General features: G+C 34.9%; 1 protein-coding gene across 1 annotated transcript in view; it reads left to right on the plus strand.

Moving 5' to 3' along the window:
- Positions 1 to 16,080: 16,080 nt before the first annotated feature.
- LOC136027088 (trimeric intracellular cation channel type 1B.1-like) overlaps positions 16,081 to 26,127 on the plus strand; it is a 37,572-nt gene continuing 27,525 nt past the window's right edge. The window contains exon 1 of the mRNA XM_065704032.1: positions 16,081 to 16,876. Within this exon, the coding sequence (XP_065560104.1) occupies positions 16,744 to 16,876 (133 nt within the window). The 5' untranslated portion in view covers positions 16,081 to 16,743. The remainder of the gene's footprint in view (positions 16,877 to 26,127) is intronic.

Raw genomic sequence — 26,127 nt, forward strand, 5'->3', positions numbered from 1 at the left:
ATTCCTCGGCACGCCTTCTTTTTTCACTTTCTCTTTTAGCAGCAAGTCTGCTTCCGCGTTGCTCTGGTAGTTCCTCGGCACGCTTTCTGTTCTTTCTTTCTCGATCAGCCTCAAGCCTGTTTCCTTGCTGTTCTTTTGATTCCTCGGCACGCTTTCTGTTCTTTCTTTCTCTATCAGCCTCAAGCCTGTTTCCTTGCTGTTCTTTTGATTCCTCGGCACGCTTTCTGTTCTTTCTTTCTCTATCAGCCTCAAGCCTGTTTCCTTGCTGTTCTTTTGATTCCTCGGCACGCTTTCTTTTCTGACTTTCTCTATCAGCAGCAAGTTTTTTGGCATAGACTCTTTGAGCATCCTCATCGGCTTTTGCCATTGTAAGTTCATCAGTCATTTTAAACTTAAACATTAATAGATTTCTACGTGAACATATGTCTTAAATATCTTGAATGACGTCACCGTCAAAGCAAAAATGACGACAACTAACTTCATGACGTCAGTCAACACAGAAACATGACGTCACCTGACAGACAGACAGACACACAGACAGACAACTTATTTTTATATATATAGATATGATAAATTTGAATTTTACTTAAAATTTTAATATAAAGAGATAAAAAGAGACAAAAAGATACTTTTTGTCTATAGTTACGGCGGACCTTCTGATAGCATGGCTGATAGCAACTGATCGGTAAATGACAAATTGTCACTTAAGCGTTTTATCTTTACAAGGCCATCCGAAAGAGTAAGTGAAATTGACACGAGTGGAAACTCAAGATTGTCTCACAAAAAAAAAAGAAAAAAAACGATCAATACCTAAAGTTACGAAGGAAAAATTCGAAAGCTGTCTCTACTTTTAAATTTTACTGTGAGTAACAGTCTAGCCAAGTGAATGGAACCCTGGACTTGTAATTCTACATGCTTTGGAACAGGGGTTCAAGTTTTGGTGCAGGAAACCCTTCGTCTTAAGGTGGGGGGGGGGTCACTGCTGTTACTCTATAGGCTCAATCACTGTGACTCTGGGGAGCTTAAAGTTAAACAAATTTCCTAGTAACATATGAATTTTAAATTCCAAGGTAGAAGGGAAATGTCTGATCCAGCTCCAAGAAAAAGATAAGTATGAGTAGTAGCAATTACAGGTGGGACAATTTGATTTAGCTGGGTAATGGTATACTGTCTATGGTACTAGTAACTTTTATTCCTAAAGTACTAAAACTTTGTTTCTATTTAGCTTCCTTTTTCCTTAAGTGGTATTTGTTATTTGCAGATTTGTGGATAAGTAGAAAGGATACAAGGGTACCGCGAACTGTCCAGTAGGCTACAGTATATACGAATTCCAAAAAGAGAGAAAAAAGCAAACCAAGGAAAAAAAAATCTAAAAGAAATAACAGACCAACTCAAGTCTAGATATGAAAAGGTTCCATAAAACTATGCTTAAATAGATAAAAATTTTACAGTAAAGATTGCTGGGGGTCTCTGGAGGCAAAGGTTCCCAGAAAAATTATTGGCTCTCTTTCTCTTCCTGTCTCACAGAAAGACTGAAATAACATGTCTGACAATGAGTTTGAGGTCATAAACCATGCACAGATACAGAAGAATAGGAAGGCAGACCCCACACCTCCTAGAGTGAGACGAGTGGCCTATATCTGGATATACAACCAAAAGGTGCAAATTCCCCTCTCTCTCCCTCCCTCCCTCCCTTTATAAAACTCAGTTCAAATTGTGCTCATGAAATACCAGCTTTTTAGTTATTGGAGTTACTTACAGTTAATTTATCATATAATAATATAATTAATCTAATATCTATATCTAATTCGATCCAATCTACTCCACGATTTGACGAATCTTCATGACAGCAAAGACCCTTGCGTCGCTCCCACCATAGCTTGGATCGAACCCCGGGTCCCGTATTGCATACCTACTGCAATTTGCATTCACCTCTTTGCCTTTAAAAAAGAGTTCATCATCAGGACCCAGAATACTCGCTTTTTTAGTTATATTTAATTAAACTTATGCAGCAACATTATGTAATTTTATATTGTTTATAAGCATATAATGTTATTACAAATACATAAGTAGCATTAAGATCAAAGAATATGGGTAACTTAAAAGTTACCTATAATTTTTAATGTAGATATTTATATTTATTATTTTGAGTCTAGTGTCCAAAATGTAGACCTAAACACCATCTTTCTTAATATGTATTGCTTGTTTTCCCTCCAGGGTCAAAAATGGGGACCTAATATCGTCTTTGTTAATATTTATTGTTTTGTTTTGGCTCTAGGGTACAAGATGTTGACCTAAACACCATTTTTCTTAATATTTATTGTGTGTTTTGACTCTAGGGTCCAAAATATGGACCTAAGCACCATCTTTCTTAATATTTATTGTTTTTTTGCCTCTAGGGTCTAAAATGCGGACGTAACACCATCTTTCTTAATTACACTTGTAATTTATATCTAATTTTTATCATTAAGATAATATGTTTCTCAAGATATTACAAAAACTATTTTCCTCACAACTTAAGAGTTTTTAACAAATGTAAGGGGTTTTATAGACAAGAGATACTCACCTGTGTCTTTTAGCGATTTCAAATCCCCAGTTTGGTGATGACTTGATGCAATTACGAGTTCTAGTAGTTGACTGTAAAAAGCGACCCCTGAGTAGAGATGAGCTTTTAAGATTCCACTGTGAAAACTCAAGTTTTCCAGCTTTCTACAAAACAAAAAGAAACAATCATTACAAAATTTGATGTGTTCTGTTTTTTATTATTGAAAAGAGAAGCATATAGTATTTGTTCCTTAGCATGAACGACGGATTTGTTTCTCAAATACAACTTTGTAACACTTTTAATAAGGAAATGCGAAAGCAAAAGGTTAAAATGAAATTAGGGCTAGATTATATTAATAAAACACGAACAGGACACATGAACAAGAGGAGAAATACAAAAAGGTCCCAAAATCAAAGACATGACAGGAGACCTAAAAAACAGGTTCCAAAACCATACTGACTAGACGCAATAAAGAAAATCAAATACAGAATAAAAAGAGGGACATTTTTAGCCAGAAAAAAATATCTTAAATTTAGAAGCTGGGGCAAAGATTTCTTCTAACCGGTCTTCAATATAAGAGAGAAATAATAAGAAAAAAACAGAAAACAGAAAAGTTAAAACTGTCAAGAAAAATATAAACAGCAAAACTAAATATGAGCAAAAAAAAACTTTCATACATGTAAGTTTTTTTCTGTTCCTTGATATAGATTACGTATTATTATTTTACATTTTACTTTATTGTCAAAGTTAGGAAAAAATTCCCGAGTTGTTTCCATATATCTAAAATCTTTCACATAGATTTTGGGATTGATCCCTTACAAAACCAAGATAACACTGAAATATATTAATCCAAATTTAATAATAATAATATGCTGCAATTAAAAGGCTTTCGTCTCTAAAACATGTACATTCACTAAAAAGCTTGTCAATACTATTTTTGAAAGAATTGGTAGAGTCAGCCATAACCACTTCCTGGGGGAGGTTGTTCCATTCCTTGACTACTCGGTTTTAGAAGGACCACCTTTCAACTTCTTTATTGAAGGTGTTTTGTTTTAGCTTAAAGTTGTGTCCTCACAGATTGTTTGTGTTGAAGAAGAGTATTTCCTATGCTTCAACGTAATTGTAGTACTACCGACATAGCTTGAAAGTTTCAATAAGATCACCTCGGAGGAGTCTATAAGATATGGAAGGAAGTGACAGCTTTTCCAATCGTCCACAGTAGGAGAGGCTTCTTAGTTTTGGAATAGAATTTTGTTGCTCTTCGCTGAATCTTCTCAAATGCATCAATGTCTTTTTTGAAGGTGAGGTCTTATTGTTGTGACCATATTCACTGATAGGCTGAACAAGAGACTTGCATAGAGTTGAAAAAAGCTGAGGATTGCTTCGGGTGAAGTTTCTACGAATAACAGTAATGTAAACAAACTTAATTATTATAAAGCAGACTCTAAATCAATTGACTCAGGAAATTAAAAAAGTTGGATTTGAGCCCCCTCTGGGCAAGTCGGATTACGGTACTATTACTGTTGAGCTGAAAGCTGAAACGAAACACAAATACGACAATGAAAATAAAGAGTTATTATAAAGCCGACTATAAATCAATTGAATCAAGAAATTGAAATAGTTAGAGTTGAGGTGTCTCAACTGCTTTATAATAACTAAGTTTATTTTCATTGCTGTATTAGTGCTTTGTTTCAGTTTTCAATTCTATAATAATAGTAGCAGGATCCAACTTGCAAAGAGGCACCTCAACTTGAACTATTTCAGTTTCTTGATTCAATTGATTTATAGTCTGTTTTATAATAATTAAGTTCATTTTCTATGTTGTATATGTGTTTTATTTCAGCTTTCAGTTCAAAGAGTAGTAGTAGCATGATCCGACTTGCCCAGAGATAACTCAACTCTAACTATTTCAAATTCTTGATTCAATTGATTTAATTAAGTTTATATTCATTGTTGTATTTGTGTTTTGTTTCAGGTTTCAATTCAACAGTAATAGTAGCATAATCCGACTTAAATTGAATTGATATAAAGTCTGTTTTATAAAAATTAAGTTTATTTTCTATGTTGTATTTGTGTTTTATTTTAGCTTTCAATTCAACAGTAATAGTAGCATGATCTGACTTGCCAAGAGGCGCCTCAACTTTAACTGTTTCTATTCCTTGATTCAATTGATTCATAGTCTGCTTTTTAATAATTAAGTTTATTTTCTATGTTGTATTTGTGTTTTATTTTAGCTTTCAATTCAACAGTAATAGTAGCATGATCTGACTTGCCAAGAGGCGCCTCAACTTTAACTATTTCTATTCCTTGATTCAATTGATTCATAGTCTGCTTTATAATAATTAAGTTTGTTTTCATTGTTGTATTTGTGTTTTGTTTCAGGTTTCAATTCAACAGTAATAGTAGCATAATCTGACTTGCTCAGAGGTACCTCAACTCTGACTATTTCAATTTCTTGATTGAATTGATTTAAAGTTTGTTTTAAAAAAAATAAGTTAATTTTCATTGTTGTATTTGTGTTTTGTTTCAGGTTTCAATTCAACAGTAATAGTAGCATGATCCGACTTGCCAAGAGGCGCCTCAACTTAACTATTTCAATTTCTTGATTCAATTGATTTATAGTCTGCTTTTTAATAATTAAGTTTATTTTCATTGTTGTATTTGTGTTTTATTTTAGCTTTCAATTCAACAGTAATAGTAGCATGACCTGACTTGCCAAGAGGCGCCTAAACTTTAACTATTTCTATTCCTTGATTCAATTGATTCATAGTGTGCTTTATAATAATTAAGTTTGTTTTCATTGTTGTATTTGTGTTTTGTTTCAGGTTTCAATTCAACAGTAATAGTAGCATAATCCGACTTGCTCAGAGGTACCTCAACTCTGACTATTTCAATTTCTTGATTGAATTGATTTAAAGTTTGTTTAAAAAAAAATAAGTTAATTTTCATTGTTGTATTTGTGTTTTGTTTCAGGTTTCAATTCAACAGTAATAGTAGCATGATCCGACTTGCCAAGAGGCGCCTCAACCTAACCTTTTTAATTTCTTGATTCAATTGATTTATAGTCTGCTTTATAATTATTAAGTTTATTTTCATAGTTGTATTTGTGTTTTGTTTCAGGTTTCAATTCAACAGTAATAGTAGCATAATCCGACTTGCTCAGAGGTACCTCAACTCTGACTATTTCAATTTCTTGATTGAATTGATTTAAAGTTTGTTTTTAAAAAAATAAGTTAATTTTCATTGTTGTATTTGTGTTTTGTTTCAGGTTTCAATTCAACAGTAATAGTAATATGATCCAACTTGCCAAGAGGCACCTCAACTTTAACTATACCAATTTCTTGATTAAATTGATGTATAGTCTGCTTTATAAAAATTAAGTTTATTTCCATTGTTGTATTTGTGTTTTGTTTCAGGTTTCAATTCAACAGTAATAGTAGCATGATCCTACTTGCCAAGAGGCACCTAAACTTTAACTATTTCGATTTCTTGATTCAATTGATTTATAGTCTGCTTTATAAAAATTAAGTTTATTTTCATTGTTGTATTTCTGTTTTGTTTCAGGTTTCAATTCAACAGTAATATTAGCATGATCCGACTTGCTAAGAGGCACCTCAACTTTAACTATTTCAGTTTCTTGATTCAATTGATTTATAGTCTGCTTTATAAAAATTAAGTTTATTTCCATTGTTGTATTTGTGTTTTGTTTCAGGTGTCAATTCAACAGTAATAGTAGCACGATCCGACTTGCCAAGAGGCACCTCAACTTTAACTATTTCAATTTCTAGATTCAATTGATTTATAGTCTGCTTTACAATAATCAAGTTCATTTTCTATGTTGTATTTGCGTTTTATTTCAGCTTTCAATTCAACAGTAATAGTAGCATGATCTGACGTGCCAAGAGGCGCCTCAACTTTAAGTATTTCAATTTCTTGATTCAAATGATTTATAGTCTGCTTTATAATAATTAAGTTTATTTTCATTGGTGTATTTGTGTTTTGGTTCAGCTTTCAATTCAACAGTAATAGTAGCATAATCCGACTTGCCCAGAGGCGCCTCAACTCTAACTGTTTAAATTTCTGAGCCATTGCTGCACAGGACCAGATCAAGTGTTGTTGGTTTATCTTTTCTCTGTTGTCATTTATTGCTTTTAGATTTTTTTTTATATGGTGACCCAAGTGAAAATTGTTTATATTGTGCATCCCAATCAGTCAGTGGGTACTTGGAATCACCCAAAATGATGCTAGTAGTACGCTATTTGGTCTAAAATTCTCATAAATTTGTGAGAGAAGAAGGTTATCATTTTCAAAGGTGCTTGAAGGACTTCTGTACATAATTCCAATGTTTAGCATTTTTATATTTCTCTGGGTTAGATGTAGCCATATACTACATAATCCATTTACTTTTACACTAACATTAGCTATGCTGCATTTTTCATGAGTGTAGCATAATATCCCTCTGACATTCTTATCTTCAAGATCTATAGAATGATTAAATAAAAATAAAAAAGCTTTTTGAAATGAAAGTAAGGAGCGACATTAAAACTTAAAACGAACAGAAATTACTCTGTATATGAAAGGGGCTTTTCCTCCTCGACACCCCGCTCCTTGGGCTAAAGTTTGATTCTTTCTCGCAACTCTACTTTTTAAAATAATAAAAAACTTTAGCGTAAAGAGCGGGGTGTCGAGGAGGAAAAGCCCCTTTCATATACGGAGTAATTTCTGTTCGTTTTAAGTTTTAATGTCGCTCCTTACTTTCATTTCAAAAAACTTTTTTTTTATTTAATTTCTGAAAGTTTTTGAATTAATGCATGTCTGATTTGGGCTCTCCGTACATAAATTATTAAAATGAAATTTGCATATTAATTCTTTTTTTTGGCTAAATGGCTTTCTCTTAGTTTTGATCAGACGATTTTGATAAATAAGGGATGGGGAAGGAGGCCTAGTTGCCCTACAATTTTTCGGTTACTTAAAAAGGCAACCAGAACTTTTAATTTTTAACGAACGTTTTTATTAGTAAAAAATATACGTAACTTAAGAATTAGCTTACGTAACAAACTTTTATATTCTTATATTTTTGATTATATATATGAGGGGGTTTGTCCCTCGTTAATACCTCGCTCTTCACACTAAATCTTAAGTTTTGTCCCAATTCTTTAAGAATGACCCCTGAATCAGAAAAGCCGTAGAATAAATAGTTGAAATTACGAAAAATAATTTAGCATAAAGAGCGAAGTATTTATCTCCTCCTAAATACCTCGCTCTTTATGCTAAAGTATGTTTAGAACCCTCCATATGCATAATAATCTCTGTTCGTTTTCAGTTTTAATGCTTCTCCTTACTTTCAATTGAAAAAACTTTTTCATGTTTATATTTTCATTGTTTTGTTTTTTTTTAATAGTAATGCTAGAAAATCCTGCGCCCTTTTCATTGAATTTCTCTTCCCCCATGAAATATTCCTCCAAGGAAAGATCCTCCCATATAGCCCCCTCCCCTGAACCCCACACCCAAACCAAAAAATCCCCCTGAAAACGTCGGTACACTTCCCAATAACCATTACTGTATGTAAACATTGGTCAAAGTTTGTAACTTGCAGCCCCTCCCCCAGGGACTGTGGGGGGGGGAGTCATCCCCAAAGACATAGTTATTATGATTTTCGACTATGTGGAACAAAATGACTATCTCAAAATTTTGATCCATTGACTTTGGGAAAAAATGAGCGTGGGAGGGGGCCTAGGTGCCCTCCAATTTTTTTGGTCACTCAAAAAAGGCACTAGAACTTTTCATTTCCGTTAGAATGAGCCCTCTTGCAACACTCTAGGACCACTTGGTCAATACGATGACCCCAGGGAAAAAAACAAACAAACAATTAAACACGCACCCATGATTTGTATTCTGCCAAAAAATACGAAATCCCACATTTTTGTAGATTGGACCTTGAAATTTTTACAATAGGGTTCTCTGATATGCTGAATGCGATGGTGTGATTTTCGTTAAGATCTTATGACTTTTGGGGGGTGTTCCCCCCTATTTTCCAAAATAAGGCAAATTTTCTCAGGCTCGTAACTTTTGATGACAAAGACTAAATTTGATGAAACTTATATATTTAAAATCAGCATAAAAATCCAATTCTTTTGATATATCTTTTAGCATCGAAATTCCGTTTTTTAGAGTTTCGTTTACTATTGAGCCGGGTCACTCCTTACTACAGTTTGTTACCATGAACTGTTTGATTTGCATAGGCTGGAATTGAAAATTCGGGAGGTTTGGTTGGTTGACATGTATTTTTGGATTTAAATTCAACAATTCCAACAATATATGGGGTTTCAAGAGAAATTAGATGCTTCAATTCGTCAAGTTAAATTGGAAGGGAGTCTGCATTTAGCTAAAGTATTTTGAGGCCCTTTTTGTGTCTGGATTTTAGCTTTTTGGTCTCAAGCCAGTTAGTGCCTTGTAGAGCTCTAATTGTTGTTTCATAGTCCTTTTGTGTTTGGTTGAAGAAAAAGTTATGCTGGTTCTCACCATTTCTTTTTGACAGATGAATTTCTGCTAGGGCTCTTCTCTGCCTCGGAGTTGGGTCCAGATTTGAGTAAAAATTGGCTGGGTGTACTCATCACTAGATGCTCAGAGATGCAGAGTTGATTTAAGGCTCAGTTAATGCTTCCTTTCAGTCTACCAAGTCAGACGGCTTCAACAACATCATCGGTCGTTAGGATGGCTCCAAGGTTATTTTCTTCTGTTAGTTTGATTTCTTGTACAGATCTCGAAATTGTTCAGGACTCGTGGATATCAATGATCACGAAGTTCATTTTCTATTCCTCACTTAATTTTTTTTCTGCACCAGCACAAATAATTGTATTTACAGCAGGATAACTCTGCAAGATTAAGCTGTTAGGGTGATAGAGTGCACTAAGTGCATTCTTGTCAAACATTGCTCAATAATACTGATCCAGAACTTGAGGTTTGATTTTGGTGGGGTAATGCAAGGGATCTAAATTTAGACAGGTGATGGAGTTGGTAGAAGGACCTAGCTCATTTTGCTTCCAGCAAGTGCATCATTTGGCTTAGCTTTACTATTTTGTCTGAAGTTTTTAGCTGATGTAGCCCTGCTCTTGTTATTTTAAATAGCTTCTTTGGCACGTGTTGGAGAGAGCTGTATGGGTATACTAACATTTATTATGGGACTTTGACTATTTGTTGTTCTTTTAAACCTGTTACACTTCCATTTTTCTCAAATTTTCTACGTGTTTAGTTTGCCCTGAATGGTGTTGCCACATGAAAAAATGATCCAAATCATGGCATCTGGATTACTGGACACCTCCTTATGAGCAAGTAATATTTTATTTGCCCTCTTGGCCAAAAGTCAGATACCATTTTTCTCAACCTTGTAAAGTTGAAGGCAAGCATGGGAGAAGTAAAGGAAGCATTGACAGCTTTCTACCATGTCCCTGCAATTTAAGGGAGAAGCCCAGCATATACAATTGCTCTTTCTAACAACTTCTTCACCCCTCTTCTATCTACTTTTCTCCTGCCACCTGTAGAGACTATATGTGGTCTGTTGCTGTTATCCAATTATAATATAATGTTATTATTCAATAATAATATAATCTGGTAATTCAAATTATATATGTATATAGGTTACTATTATAGGTCACTACAACCTAAATACAATTATTGCAAAATAATAGAAGGTCACTGAATTAATTATTAAATATATTCCATTTCTATGCTTCATTTTCACCTTTATCTTTTTATATTCTTCTATTGGGATTATTTCTAGTTTTGTTTCTATTTTTGAAATTAAAAACAACTTAGGAAATATCTAAATAGATTTTCACTATTATTTTGTTTCTTTTGTCCCTCCCCATTAGCTTTTCGTCTTATTTCTTTTTTAATAATAAATTGGTTAAACCATCCACAATAATAAGAGTAGAAATGATAACCAGTAGAAACTGCTTCCCAAGTGTGTATGGTTCATAAAATGCTTTACGCCAGACTGCTTCTTCTATTCTTCCAAGTCCATCCAATTCCTGGTTTTTGACAAGTCCTAAAAAGGTGTCAGTCAGTTGCCTTTTTCCATCCAGAAAACTGGGCAATAGTAAATCTTCAATATTTTTCAAATCTTTGTTTTTTGCATCAACTTTCTTGGCAATATCTAATGCATTTCTACAAAAATAAGGAGAGAATTTACAGAAAAAGAAAGATCAAGAGAGTCCAGTCAGCAATTGGTTCTACACTTTGGGACCAATTTAAATGCAATAGGTATAACCATAGGTAACAATAGGTATATGTATAACTGTAAAGTAAAGATTAACCAACAGCTACAGATAGTTAGCACAAAAAGGCTATTGATTGCACTAATAAAATAACTTCTATTTTACAACCTGTGGTAGTGCATTGTGTTTGATATCAGCTTAGAAATACAGAAACTAGAGTTCAAATCCAGCTGAAACAACATACTGAAGGACACAAAAAGGGTGTGCAAAAGCAGAGGATAGCTGGTCCTCAGCCACCCACTGCACTTCCTTGCAAAAAGGACATGAAGCAGAGATGAGTAGTGCCAGTTTTGACTGTAGAGTCTAAGTACTGCATTTTACAGAATAAAATGTACTTGTAAAAACATTTATTTAGGTTGTGGCCTAAACATAGTAATTGACAGAATGTTTTATGAAAAAAAATGGGAGGAAGGCCAACACAAGAAAAAAGCTCACTTTTGTCCATTATTTTTTATTTTTCTAGAAAGGATGTCCTTCAGAACAATCCCATGGGGGAGGAAGAATACCTTCTCTTTCAGTGTTCATGTGAGGGGTGGGGGGATTCAGTTATTTCCAAGTATATGCAGGAAATACTATGTGTAATTGAGCCAAACTACACATTATTTTCATTCACTAGCAATTACCTACACTTTCAAAGGAAGAATATAGACATATGGTACTCATTGCATGAATTGTATTGTCAAGTATTATGCACTGTCAAAAGGGGCACCAAATGAAGGGGAGGGGTCAATTACCAATTAAGATTCATGATCCCTCCCCCTCCTATATTTCAAAATACTTTTAGGCATTTTCACCAAAATAAACTGAAAACAACAAAATTGCCTACCTCCCCCCCCCCTAGATTTTAAAAAAAACTTTTTTTTCTCTTCATAAAGGTTCTTGCTCCCCTCCCTTCCAATTTTGTGAATTGGTGCTGATCATTGTCACTATGTTTGATTTTAAACTAAGTTTAGACAGGGTGAAAAGGAATACAAAAGACTCTGTTTATTTGGAAAACAGCCTTAGAAATCACTCTAGGACCACAAGATTTTACTTACCAAGACAATTAAACCAAAGATGGTGGTTTAACAGAGGCATCATAAATTCACAATAAAACTGTCTGATTGATTTCAATCTGAAATTCAGCATAACATTCTAAACTCAACTTCAAAGCCACTGACACTAACTATGACACTAAGAATTTTATAAAAAAAATGTAAAGTGACCTTTTGATAGTTCATTAAACAAAGCTATTTTGGAAAGCAGTGCTACCCAGGTGCAGTAATAGTTACGAAAAACTATTGTTGTTGTGATGGTAGTTCAGAGAAGTTGTCCCCACTTAATCAGTAAGACCAGGTGCTACTGTTGGGACAATAGATAATAAATTTTGGTCTTGTGAACTACAGGGTGACCCAAAAAGACGGGTACCCAAGTTTTATTTGACAAAAAAAGTCAATTTTTTAATGAATATCTTTTCTGTTGCAGGACATGAAAGGTGAACCTATGGATGAGTGTTTGCAGCTATAATTGCCCAAAAAATGTCTTGGACAAATCAGAAGAAGATATTGTCCCAGGAGACTTATTTTGCAACAAAATCATACCAGAGTGCACAGATTCAGTTTCAAAAATGTTTCTATTGCCAGAACTTTCCACCAAAATCAGTGATTGTTAGTTTGGTTACAAAGTTTAGGGAGCATGGGACTGTAGTGGACTTATGTTCTAAAGCCACAGGAGGAACTTATTCAGGCAGGAAAAAGAGGAAAACATTGCTGCAGTGAGAAACTGGTGCTCAAATTCTAGTTTAAGAGCTATTTATTGTCTTGGATAGTTATTGAGCCAGGTGAATTCAAAACTATAAGGAATAGATTAATAGCCTAAACAAAGACTTCATGGAGAATGTGTTTTAAGTATCCATATCATATGTGATTGAATGTTTGCTTAAAATTGAGTTTTAGGTATTCCACAAATAGCTTTGATCCTTTATGAATTAAAAAAAAAAAAACAATGATCAGCTACCAAGGCCATGTAATATCTTTCCTGGCTTGTTTATCAATGTTGTTTAGAAACAATTAAAGTTGTCTTCATTTCAATTTCATAAGAGGAGAAATTGACTTTACTAATATGTTCTCAATAATTAAAGGCATATTTAATGTAAATTCAAGCATGTTTTTCTTGTTTTGTTTTTAGTTTAGTCAACACTTTTCAGCCTGACAGTATCAATATGAAACTTATCCCAATGGGTAGAAAAAAATTGCCTACATTTTTTTGTTCATGAAGAGAAAAAAGAGTTGTCTTACTAATATTTACTGCATGTAGGCCATATTCTTTTGCAAGTAATTGGCTTACAACAGTTTTGACTTAATGCATGAAACAAAAAAATGTCTGGGAGAACCAAGTACAAAAAAGAATGTAGCCCAATAAAATCAAGAAATTTAGTATTTACTCTAGAAAATGATCGAAGCATTAGGGAAGAGGATGTTATGCAATTCAGCTGAAATCAATAATGTAAACCAATTAGATTTTGACCCTGCTAAGAATAGAGTAAGAACTTTAGTAGTTTTTCTTCAAATCATGGATTAATTTTCAAACTGAGTTAAATGTAGGCCTAAATATAATTTTCTATTCAATTCTTGTTCTGGGTATAGGCTATTGGGCTAAACAATACTGCCTTAATTGTATCCCACCCCTCTCAGTATGCCTAGACATAGTTCTGGGCTTTATACAAAAATGTACACATTTTGCTATTTAAATTGACATTACAAACCAGCTGCTGATGAAAAACAAATACATAAATATTCCAAACCCACAAAATTAGGAAAGTTTTACATATATCCTTGGATTTCAAGTTGTTTCAGAACTTTATAGCCTAATGTTCCATTATGAGGAGAATTAACTATAAATTAGGACAAGTATTTTACTTCAATATCCAATACATATGGGAATGATGGTAAAATTATAGTAAACAGTATAACTGGCTTTTGTATAAAGTGAATATAATGCTCAATGCCTCTTTTATGCTCTTTACAATATGGATTTATAATGAAATGGTAAGTTTGAGTCCAATGTTTTAAAGTCTGAGACCAATGTTTTAAGCCTTTTCTATACCCCATATTTAGGTAATTTTTAAGAGGTTAAAAAGTGCTTAAATCTGAATTTCCAATATAAGCAATTATTATATTTGTAAAGAGCATTAAAAAAGCATTGAGTGTTATATTCACTTTATACAAAAGCCATTTATACTGTTTTCTATAAATTTACCAGAATAATTAGTCACAACCACAAAAAAGAACATTTCAGGCAACAGTGGGGGTAAAATTCTAGTTAATTGACTTCTTGCTATCTCAGAAAGGGTTTAGCTACATCCTAAAGTGTGTCCTGGGAAGGTATTTTGAAGTACCTACCTCCACTCCTTCACCCTCTAGAAGGCCCTGACCTTTGGTGACCTTTAAAAATATGTACATTATAAAAGTGAAACGTTGCAAAATAGATCTTCTGCTTAATTGAAGTACAACAAAATTGTTTTCAGCTTCATAACTTTGCTCGATTCCATTTTATAAGGTTTTAAAGATATGCAAATACATTTCCTAAATTTTGAAAAAAAAACATTGATATGGCTCAAACTTCTACTCAAATAACAGGAATTGCATTTATCAGAACTAAAGGCAGATAAAAAGCAACTAGTAACTGAAAATTAAGGTAAAATGTTGTTTTGTCAAAATTTCAATAGGTATAGACCTGTCATGTAGGCAAATTTCAGGGCCTTCTAGAGGGAGAAGTAGTGAAGGTAGCCTAGTTGCTTGCAGAATACATTCCCGGAACATACTTTATTCTGTAGATTCATCCCTGAAAGTTTCATTTTCCTAACCTAAACCCTTTCTGAGATAGCAAGAAGTCAATTAACTAGAATTTTACCACAATGGGTTCAAAATAGTTCCTTTGGTCTAACCTTGGTGATAAGATGCCTTAGAAGACAATTAAAGAATAAAAATTACAATAAAAATACGGGTGATTAAAACATGATATTATCAGCTATAGCCTAGTTCTAGAAATGCCTGCTTGCAAGACAGAATTCTAGGCTACCATTCTTTTCTAGAGTTACAAAGTAATACTCTACTAACTTAGCTGTTTGAAATGGTAGCCCCAGCCTTGAATCATTTCTTAAGCTACTTGATGGCATTATCTCAAAGGCACTGGTGATTTGAACCTCTATCCAATCTCAATCTACTTGCAATAGGCCTAGTTCCAAAATCCAAATAGTAACGTGTTTGTTATTTAATTTTCTTGCCCAATTGCATCCACTATTCAGATTTTCATTCGGTCGTTTTATCTGCAAGATTAATAAAAAAAAAACTCCGGAAAAACGTTTTTCAAAGAATAATAAATGCATTACTAAACTTAAGATAAGCAGGAAAAAAATCTGTGATGGCTTAACTTAAACTAAAAACAACTTAAATTAATTTTATAGACTGAGCAAAACCCAAAACGAACAGAAATTAAATAAACAGTCATAGCAAACAAACATACAACAGCTACCATGTAAATGAATGACGCGCCTTATATCAGTCCCATGATGGAATATAAATGGGAAAGTCACTGATAAATTTCTAATTTTGACCCAATTACTCAAAAAATATGATATGATATGTCTTCAAAAACGTTTTCTTTCAACGGATAAAAAAGAGCTTGTAAAAATTTTGCCTAATTGCTTTGTATTTTTCTCCCATGTAATATTTACTGCAGCACGTGGATGCCCCCCACTCAGGTGGCTTTGCCATTCTAGCTACTTTAAAATGCAATCATATTAAATCTGGCGATCATATTCTTGCAGTATCATGCCTGGATATCTTGATAATAAACATTTACCTCCCGACGAATTAGCGCAATGAAAACTCTAATTCCATATATCTAAGTGCTTGCAAAAAAGTGTGCCGACTCATCAAGAAAGTGGAGAAGTCATCTGACTCACGCATTATAATCATTGGTAACTTCAATTGTGACTTTACGAACAAAAGCTTCCCAAGGAGTCAGTTGCTTTGGAGCTTCATTCCACCATTTTACTCTCTGACTGAAAAAGATGAAAATTTTACTTATATAGGTACTAGTTCCTTAATGTCGAACCTTGATCATATTGTCTTTTCTTTTCCTTGAACCAAGCCACAGTCTTGTGTAAAGGCTTTTGCTATGATAACCTTCCAATATGTGTATATATTGAGTGCATCAATGCTACCAAAACTACTAACTTCAAAAAATAGTTCGAGATCCAAAATTGGAGCCACATTAATGGCCAGTTATTTAAGTTAGAATGTGACTGGCTTCTTAAAAAAAATCGAGATTCCATTTTATCTCCTTAGCCCCGACTGTAGTTCTTATCTTCGCGAGCGTCAGTTCGAAATTCAGATTACAAGTTATCTTGTAGAAATGGACCACGCTTTTCGATGTATAAAACTTATTGCAGTTCCAACTAGATGTGTTCGCAAAAAAAAGAGAAGTGGTTGATTGGTCAAAAAACTCAAATATTGTTTCAGCATATGAATCAGCTAAGCTATGGCTCCAAATTGAGAATGAATGTGATAGACCACGTTCTGGTATAGTAAACAATTTTCGTTTAAAACAAAAAAATGGTATCGCAAAATTTTGATCGGATGTATTTTGGAAAAAGAAAGCTTAGGGACTACTTGCCCTCTGATCGCTTTTCACTCTTAAAAATGGCAACAGAACTTTCGATCTAGAGTCGAGTTAACTCCCCCTGGTTTTTATTAAGCCACCCTTTTCCTTTGAAGTGCCTCAGAGAAAACCATCAAAATAAAATATTGAAGCCTTATGGCTTTATCGTGAGCAACACTATAACATCACCTTTAATTTTATCTGCGAAGTGTGTCATTTACTTTTGTCACCTACACGTTGCCAAAAACAAAAACCGACGTGGTGTTGCGGTCTAACAGGATGGATACCGACATTTTAGGCGTGTTAAGTGGCGATGGCGAAAATCACAGTTTTTCGGCACTCATTTTTGTGCAATCGCTCTTACTTGTCCACCCTGGTGCTTTCTTAAAAAATTCAGGAAGAAATAAAAAAGGTAGCCTAGGTTACTCTTGAATCTTCTTTGAAGTAAATAGCTGTTTTAATAAATGGGAGAATTTGTTTTAACTGAGTCACAAAAATCGCTATTGTGGCTTTTGAAGAGAAAATGTCTTTGATTTTTATTCATAATGGTTTGAATTTGGCTATTAGGCCTATGTGTCAGAAATCAGTCTAGAGGTAAAGCATGTCCCATTGAGAGAGGTCTTCCTCAAGGTGCAATATTGAGCCCTCTTCTATTCAACTTACATTTTTCTGAATTTCAAGTATCTCATGCATCATTTTGCCTCTATGTAGACGATTTGATTATTTGGAAGTTGGGAAGGGATATTTGCCTTCTTCAAAGTCTTATTCAACAGGATATAAGTTTAGTCCAGGACTTTCATTATGCATTTTTACAAAGCTAGGTATAAAACTCTTTGCTAACCACTGGTGGGCACAGCATACCAGCTGAAGTTTGTCAACAGGCACTGCAACCCTGCACGGGAGTCGTTTTGCTGTAGATTGAGGGGGAAAAGAGTTTTGTGGATGGGGTGGATCAAAGATTTTCACCTGAAATCCATGCAGAGTTTTTCTCTTCTTTTTTCCAGGGTTTGTATTTTAAACTTTGTCAGCAGCTCTTCATACAACATTTCTGCCTGCTTTGAAACTATCATTAGAGCTCTTTTCTGAACTCTTTCAAGCCTGGAGCTTTGCTCAGCCATCAGTCCAAAGTGCCATACAGGAACTGCATATTCCAGAATTGGGCAAATAAAAGATGCAAATATTCCAAGGAGGTGATCTAGAGGGGTGCTATGTTTTGACATAAGCTTGAGCATCTGCAACCCAGCATTACCCCTTTTTACTAGACTAGTTGTGTTTGCTTCCTTTTTTAAATCACTGGTTATAATAACTCCCAAGAGTTTAATCTTACTGACTTTAAGAGAATCAGAGATAGTTGGTCAGAAATTAGGCTCAGAAGAATTTAAAAATTAAATAGTTAGAATAGAAGATTTACTGTCATATTTGAATTAGAAGCTTTAGTCTTCACATTGTCAATTAAAATTTGGGCTTTGCTGCATTCATTTGCTTCACAAATTTCTCCAAGGGTAAGGTCATCAACATATTTCCAATTGACTTCACAATCATTAGTAATATTATTAATCATAGCTAGAAACAGAATAGGACCCAAGATGGTACCTTGAGGTACACCACAAAAAACTGGCTCAGGTTCAGAGAAAGACTTCTTATATCTAGCCTTTTCTGACCTGAGGGATAATGGTAAGCCATGTCTGGTGAAGTGTGCTTTCAGTTTTGAGATGGCCTTACTTATAGTCATGTCTTTCAGCTTGTCCACTTCAAAGAACTGTGGTAGTCAGCAAGGATCAGGTAGTTAGAACCTTTCTAGGTAAAACTGTCTGTAGCAACATGTTTCCAGGGTAGCAAGGGTATCTTTGTGGATATGAGGGGCTCCTTCTGGCTGCTGTTTCCAAATATCTGACATACAGAATATCTTTGGATCATCCTTTCAGTGTCTGCATTCAGGCCTGGCTAGTAGACAATCATTCTTGGTTGCTGTTTTGTTTTTAAATGCCCAAGTGAGAAGTATGCAACTGGCTCAGAATTTCTGATCTCAGCTTTTCAGGCATAAGGATTCTTTCTCCCTTGAGGATGAGGCTGCAGTGAACTGTCAGTTCATGTTGTATTGTCCAGTAGGGCAAGAGATCATTGCTGCAGAGCTTCTGGGTTTTTGGGCATCCAATCTTTATTGCATTTGTTAGTTGGCTGAGCTGGGGGTCTTTGCATGTTTCTTTGACAAATTCTACTAGCTCTGCATCAATGACCAGAGGGAATCTAAAAGCTGATGAACATAGTTTTTGAGCTTTTGATGTAACCTCTCATCAGTGTCTGGCAAATGTAGCCTAGACAGTGTTGGCAACTGGAACATCATTGCCAGGTCAAAAAATGAGTGTCAGGTCATAAGGCTGGATCTGTAGCAGTATCTGTTGAATTCTTGTTGGTGCTTTTTTTAGAGGCTTGGAGACTATGTTGTCCAGGGGCTTGTGGTCAGCTTTGGCATTCACCTTTCTGCCATAGAGATAGTAGTAGAATTGCTTACACCAAAATACAATTGCATATAACTCCTTCTCTAGTTGAGCATACTTTGGCTCAGTCTTGTTCAGGGATCTAGAGATATAAGGAATGACATTACCATTAGATGACAGGTATGCTCCAAGGGCATGGGACAAGGCATCAACAGTGAGATCTGTGGACCTGCATGATGGGTCAAAGAAAGATAGATTTGACACTGTTGATTTTTACAATTCCCTCAGGGCTTCTTTTTGTTTTTCTCCCCAGATGAACTTCTTCTGTTTTTGCAGGCCACAAAGTTCCTTGTCCTTTGAGGAGAAATTTGCTATGTACTTGGGTAAAAAGTTTAGCATGCCAAGAAGAGTAGCTAGCTCCTTGTTGTTGGTTCAGCTGGGCATTTCATTGATGGCTCTCAACTCTTTGGGTCAGGTTTTAATCTGATAGTGCTGATGGTATGTCCAAAGTATGGTACACTAGAAACACCAAATTTACATTTTCACTTATTGAATCTGAAACCACATAGTCTTGCTCTTTCTAGGATAGCAAGGAGGCACTTGTCATGCTCTTCAATTGTTGCTCTGTAGATCAATAGGTTATCAACAATCACCACAAAACCTTCAAGATCTTCAAATGTTTTTTTTAATTTTCCTTTGGAATTCATCTTTGGCTGATATTATCCCAAATGGCATTCTTTTGAAGTGATATCTGTCATGCATAGTGTTGAAGCTTGTCATAAGGGAAGCTTCTGTGTCTAGAATGAGTGACCAATAGCCTGGTCTTGCATCCATCTTGCTAAAGTACTTGGCTCATGTAATCTTGTAGGCATGTCTTCCATTGTAGGTATGGGGTAGAATGAATGCATGATTGCCTTGTTCAGGTCAATGGGGTCTATGTAGATTCTCAGACTACCATCTTTCTTTTCAACAGCTACCAATGAATTTACCCATTTTGTGGGTGTGGTAGCCTGTTCAATGATGCCTTCTTGTTCCATTTAATTGAGCTCTTGTTTTAGTTTATCTCTAAGGAGATAAACTATTCAGTTATTTACCCTGATAAATGTGAATTCCTTCATTTTGGTCTTTTTCCTAACCAATCTTCTGGACTTAATTGTTCTGAATTTAGCATTCTGTGTGCGACTTCTTTAAGGGGGCTGGGCATTACCCTTACTAACAATTTAGTCTCTTTTTGTAATAAAATTGTTTCTGATGCTAAGGTTAAACTTCAAGTGGGTTATTCTAAAATTGTTGCAAACAGGGGGAAATACAACCACAAAGTCATTTCACAAATTTATTCTTGCTTTTGTGATCACTCAGTTTTATATCTTTCTGGATTGTATCCTGTTTTAAAAAGAAAAGATTTAAAGGCTCTCAAGTCATCTTATTTTTGTTTCCTCTGATTTTTGTTGTATCTTCCTCCTGGTACAAGAACAGTGATATGGTAACAAATTTCAGGGCTCCAGATTTATTAAATAAACTTAAAGTGCTACACCAGAAGCTATCCAACTCAATACATTTTACTATTAACCCTTTTCATGGTCTTCTAAAATGTTTTCTACAGTAATTTAATGTGTTATCAGAAGTTTTTTTTTGTGTGTGTTTGTTTTCTACTCCTCTGTTTCAAGTGGATCACAAATAAATTATTATTATTATTATTGTTATTAAGGGAAGCTTGAACTGTTCTGGCTGGATGAACTTTTGGAATGACACCTTTTTTCACTTGGAAGTGGCATATACCCTCAAGTTTTCCTATGCCTTCAAATACATCTTTGAATTGTTCAATAGTGTTGTTGATATTTGTTTCTGTGGGTTTGTTCACATTCAGGACCAGTTTGACTAGATTCTGATCAATATTTGATCTGAACCCTTGGATAGGAACAGAATTTGTTTTGACTAGGTAGAACTGCAGCTTGGATGGTACTTGGGATTGGTAGCTGCCCATTACCTGACATGTTCCTCTGACTGGGATTCTTGATCCACAGTAGCTTGTTTGTTTTTGGGCAGTTGGTTTTATTTCTACTGGTGGCTTTATGGTGTCAAAGTACCTAGCAGTAAGTATATTTGCCTGAGCCCCAATGTCCAGTTTGAATTGAACTGGAATTTGATTGTTTAGGTTCAGTATGATAAATGCCTCATTTCTGCTGTCATACTGGTTCACTATATGTAAAAAACCTCATCCTCTTGTTCAGAATCAGCTCCACTGTTGGTAGCATCTGTCATAATGTTAATACCTTTTGTACTTTTGCACACTCAAGCAGTGTGGTTGAGTTTATTGCACTTGGTGCAAGTATTTCCCTTAGCTGGGCACGTGTGGGCTGGAGATTATGCTCCTCCACAGAAGTAACACTCCCTAGGTTGTCTTTCAGTTTTTTGTCTTTCATCTTGATTAGGTGCTTGGTAGTGTTTGGTTTTCTGGATAGCTTCGATTCCTTTTTTTACATGAAATTCCTTTCCTTCAAACGTTTGCAACTGTGGCTGGGTCATTTTTTAGAGATGGCACTTCTGCTTGGTAATTTGTAGAGTAAGAAAGTTTCCTTCCACAATTATATGCTCTCTGATTTGTGTGTCTCTGATGCCAATCACTGTAAAATCTCTCACCATTTCTTCAGGGTTGGTTATGTGCATGGTTTTACCAGTCTCTTCAGTTCTGTTATGAAGTTTTCCATACTCTCATTTTCCAACTGTTCTCTCTTGTAGAATACAAATTGAGCAAACAAGCTGTTTGCCTTTGGTGTAGTAATTCCTCTGAATTTTATAAGGTATGGTTCAGTTTTGTTCTTGTCTTGATCTGTAAATGTGAATGGTTCAAAGGTTTCACGTCCCTTGTCACCTGTTCAGATTAGGAGGTATTTGCACATTGATTTTTCTGTCTTTCCTGAAAGTGGTCCACCAAAAATTAGATTTAAATGTTTCTCAGATCTCTTCCATTCATCTGCCAGGCATGGGGCATTCCAGTTGACACTTGGTTGTTCAATATCCATGGTGAAGGCTGTCTTCTTGTCTGTGGTTACTTAAAGGTTGATTAATTTGGCAAGGTTGATTGGCTCTCCCACTTCTGACACCATGTAAAGTTTTTGAGATTATACTTTTATTAAACCCAGGCACCTATAAATAAATTATATAAGCACAAGCAGCACAAGCAAATGAAGAAAAACAAAGCAAGCAAAAGAAAGCAACATCACATATTACTACAAGAACCATCCACGCACACAGCTTTTGTAAAGATACTTAAAAAAAGTCTTTGTCCCAAACTTGAGTCATCCCACTTTCCAGGCCCTGACGGTATACCTGCTGAACTACTTAAGGCTGTTTCTGCAATATTGTCACTTCATAAAGTGGCTGTTGCTGTTGGGACAACAGGTCATTTTCCAGAAGCATGAGCAAAAGCAGCAATTATATCCTACCTCTACCCCTGCTAGAAAATCCTACCCTTACTAGAAAATAAAGTGGGCTTGAACATTAGTGGAGTCACCATAGATACTCTAGCTTACGTTGACAACCTCAATTTGCTTTCTGAAACTGCACTTAGATTATGGGCCCAAGCTTCTGAACTAGAATCCACAGTAAATAGCTTCACAATGACCATGGATCTGAAGAAGACGAAAGTCATGTGTACAACAAGAGACCCCAACCCATCTTCCATTCTTGTCATAGTAAGTGGCAAAGTAGTTGAATTGGTCACCCAACTCATATACCTTGGGAGCCTACTAAAATTGTACAATAGTTGCAGTGACGACATAAAAAAAATACTAGATAGACTAGAAAAGACTAGAGTTATTTTTGTGCGAAAATTTGATGAAAATATGGATGATTATAAATGATTCTGTATTATGTTGAAGGGGAATCCACTAGGGATTTAAAAATTTTCTAATCCAAATATTTCATTGTAAACTTCTGAAAGAAGAAAAAATTAAGGAGTAGGCCTATCCTTAAGTTAACTAAATAATTTTTTTTTTCAACTGAAAATAAGGAGCAACATTAAAACTTAAAACGGACAGAAATTATTATGTATATGAAGGGGGAGGTTTCTCCTTCTTAATACCTCGTCCTTCATGCTAAAGCTTTAGTACTATTAAAAAAGCTTCTTATTATTTTAACTAAACGACTCTTGTGTTTCCGTCGTTGTTCTTAAAGCATTTGGACAAAAAGTCAAACTTTAGCTTAAAGAGCAAGGTATTAAGAAGGGGGTAACCCTCCTCATATACGTAATAATTTATGTTCATCTTATGTTTTAGTGTTGCTACTTACTTTCAGTCGAAAAAAACTTTTTTTATTTATTTAGTTTCTGATCGTTTTTTAAATAATTCTGTAAAATCTGGCTCTCCCTCCAAAGAAAGGTCCTCAAGACAACATCTCAGGGATAATTTACCCTGTACAATTACTGTTATCATATCCACAGGTAAAATTGAGTCAGCATAGAGAAAGTAAGACAAATAAAAATAATTTTGTATAGGAATTCTGAAAAATTCCCGTAGTGTAAAATTTTTCTTAAAAAGTTCATTCCTGGAAACTTTCCCGCCCATGGAAAATCCGCCCCCCTCAAAAAATGTCTTTATACTTACCAATAACAAATACTATACGTAGACTATGGGCAAGTTTTATGACCTACATACCTTTCCCCAGGTCCTGAGGGGGATCATTTTATCTCCGAATGCTTAATTGATGGGTTTCTCAACTATTCTGAACAAAATGCCCATGTCAAAGTTTTGATCAGACGACTTTGAGGAAAAAGGGGGATGGAAGGGGAGCTAGTTGCCCTCCAATGATCTCTGTAACTTAAAAAGTGCACTAAAACTTTTAATTTCCGCTTGAAAGAACTCTTTACCGATATTCTAGCAGTGTGGGTTGGTGTGCTGGATTTGGGACCCTTTGTCTGAGAGGACGCAGGTTCGAATCCCAGTGTACCTAATTCTTCGGTTTGGGACGGGGGTCAGTGGTGTGACCCTGTAAGCTTAGTCAGAGTCGACCCAGCTCTAAATGGGTACCTGGAGAAATCTGGGGAAGGTAAACAGGAAGGGTGTGCGAAAGCACAGGATGGCTGGCCCCCAACCCCCCATTGCACTTCCTGGCTGAAGGGCCAAGAAACGGAGATCAGCACCGCCGGTAAGGACTATAAAGTCTAATGCAGTATCCTTTACCTTTTTTTTTTTTTACGGATTTGATGCCATAACCTGGGGGAGGGTGACCAAATAAATACACATCCATGATCTTTCTTCTGGCAAAAAGTACAAAATTCTACATTTTTGTAGATGGGAGCTTGAAACTTCTTGAAAAGGGTTCTCTGATAGGCTGAATCTGATGTTGTGATTTTCAATAAGGTATCTTGACTTTTAGGGTGTGGTTCCCCTATTTTTCGAAAATCAGGCAAATTTTCTCAGGCTTGTAACTTTTTATGGGTAACAGTAAACTTAATAAATCCTATATATTTGGAATCAGCATAATAAGCTAATTCTTCTTATATATTTATTGATATCAAAATTCCGTTTTTTTGTCTCGGTTAATATTGAGCCTCGTCACTCCTTGCTTGCAGCTCGTCACCTTGGGACTGTGTGAAAAGAATCCCCGAGGATTCAACACATGTAGACGCAACATATTGGAGTTAATCTCAATGTGGATCCAAATTCAAAGAAAGACTGAGTTTGTTTTTATAGATACATTCTTCTGCATACATGTCTAAACATGTGATTTTTTTTTTTTTTTTTTTTTTTTTTTTTTTTTTTTTTTTTTTTTTTTTTTTTTTTTTTTTACTCAGGCAATGAAAATAATTAGCTTTTTATTCCACATGTAAAATATTATTTTAAATGCACTTACAGTTTTGATTGTGTGTCAGTGTCTGAACACGCTAAGGGGTGAGTGGTAATCCCCAAAAATTTCCTGGAAAAATTTGAAAAACTGCTGCTTAAACTTTTTCTTTTTATGTTTTTAACCCTCTCCTGCAACAATTCTCTGATGTGACATAGTTTCCGTTTGAATTTCCCTTCTTTTTTTTATAAGTTTCAATTCTTTGACAAAACAATAAAGTGGATTTGGTATAAACAGCTTCAAGTGAGGAAATTTATTACCCTACTTCTTTAATTGCTTAGCTTTAGCCTACCCCCTCTCCCCAGATGATTGTTTTTACTTGTATGATTGTTGCTAGCATATGCTCTTTCAGTAAAGAAAAACACAATTTGGTTAGGATAGTAGATACAGATAGGCCTGATGCTTTGGGGATCTGGTAATGTGAAAGAAATGTATATATAGGCTAAATTTCTTTTATTCTTGCTTTAGTCTTACTTGGGGGGGGGGTCTCCTAAAGAAGTTGGACTGATGTTCCCCCTCTTCCATGAAAATATATATAGAATCATTAGTAAATATACAAATTCATACATTTGAAAATATTGGAAAATATACAATGGTAGTAAGATAAGGAAAATGAAAAATCGAAGAAAATTGCAGGGATTGAAAACTGAAAAATGATTTACACTGTGCATTGAGTTATAAGAACTTATGAAACTTATTTAGTGAACTCTTAAATATATCTTGAAATTTGTAAGTGTTTAATTTTTTAAGTGTTCAAAACAGCTTAGACAATTTATCTAACCATAGAAAATATTTTTACAAAAATAGAATTCAGTTTCTCCCTTTACTATAGATAAATGTAAACTAGTTTCTATTTTCACTGTACGTGGACAATAGCTCCTTAGATTTTGATACTAGGCAACAGTCTCAAATTTTCCGTATTTAGCTAGAAGAGATGTGTGTTGCTGCAAGTGCTGCTCCTGTGAAATCTACGATTCGAACTGACGAAAGTTCGAATCGAACTTTCGTTCGAATTCGAATCGAACCACTGATTCGTAAGTCAGTTTGTTCTTTTCTCAATCTCCCTTCTTGGGCCTGATTAAATATATTAAAGAGAAGATGTGACATTCTAGGACCACTTGGTTGGTACGATGACCCCTGGGGAAAAGAAAAAAAAAAAATAAATAAATAGACACGCACCCGTGATCTGTCTTCTGGCAAAAAATACGAAATTCCACATTTTTGTAGATAGGACCTTGAAATTTTTGCTAAAGGGTTCTCTGATAAGCTGAATGCGATGGTGTGATGATCGTTAAGATTCTGTGACTTATAGGGGGTGTTTTCCTCTATTTGCCAAAATAAGGCAAACTTTCTCAGGCTCGTAACTTTTGATGACAATGAC

The sequence above is a fragment of the Artemia franciscana genome, chromosome 5, assembly GCF_032884065.1.
Source record: "Artemia franciscana chromosome 5, ASM3288406v1, whole genome shotgun sequence".
Classification (NCBI taxonomy): domain Eukaryota; kingdom Metazoa; phylum Arthropoda; class Branchiopoda; order Anostraca; family Artemiidae; genus Artemia; species Artemia franciscana.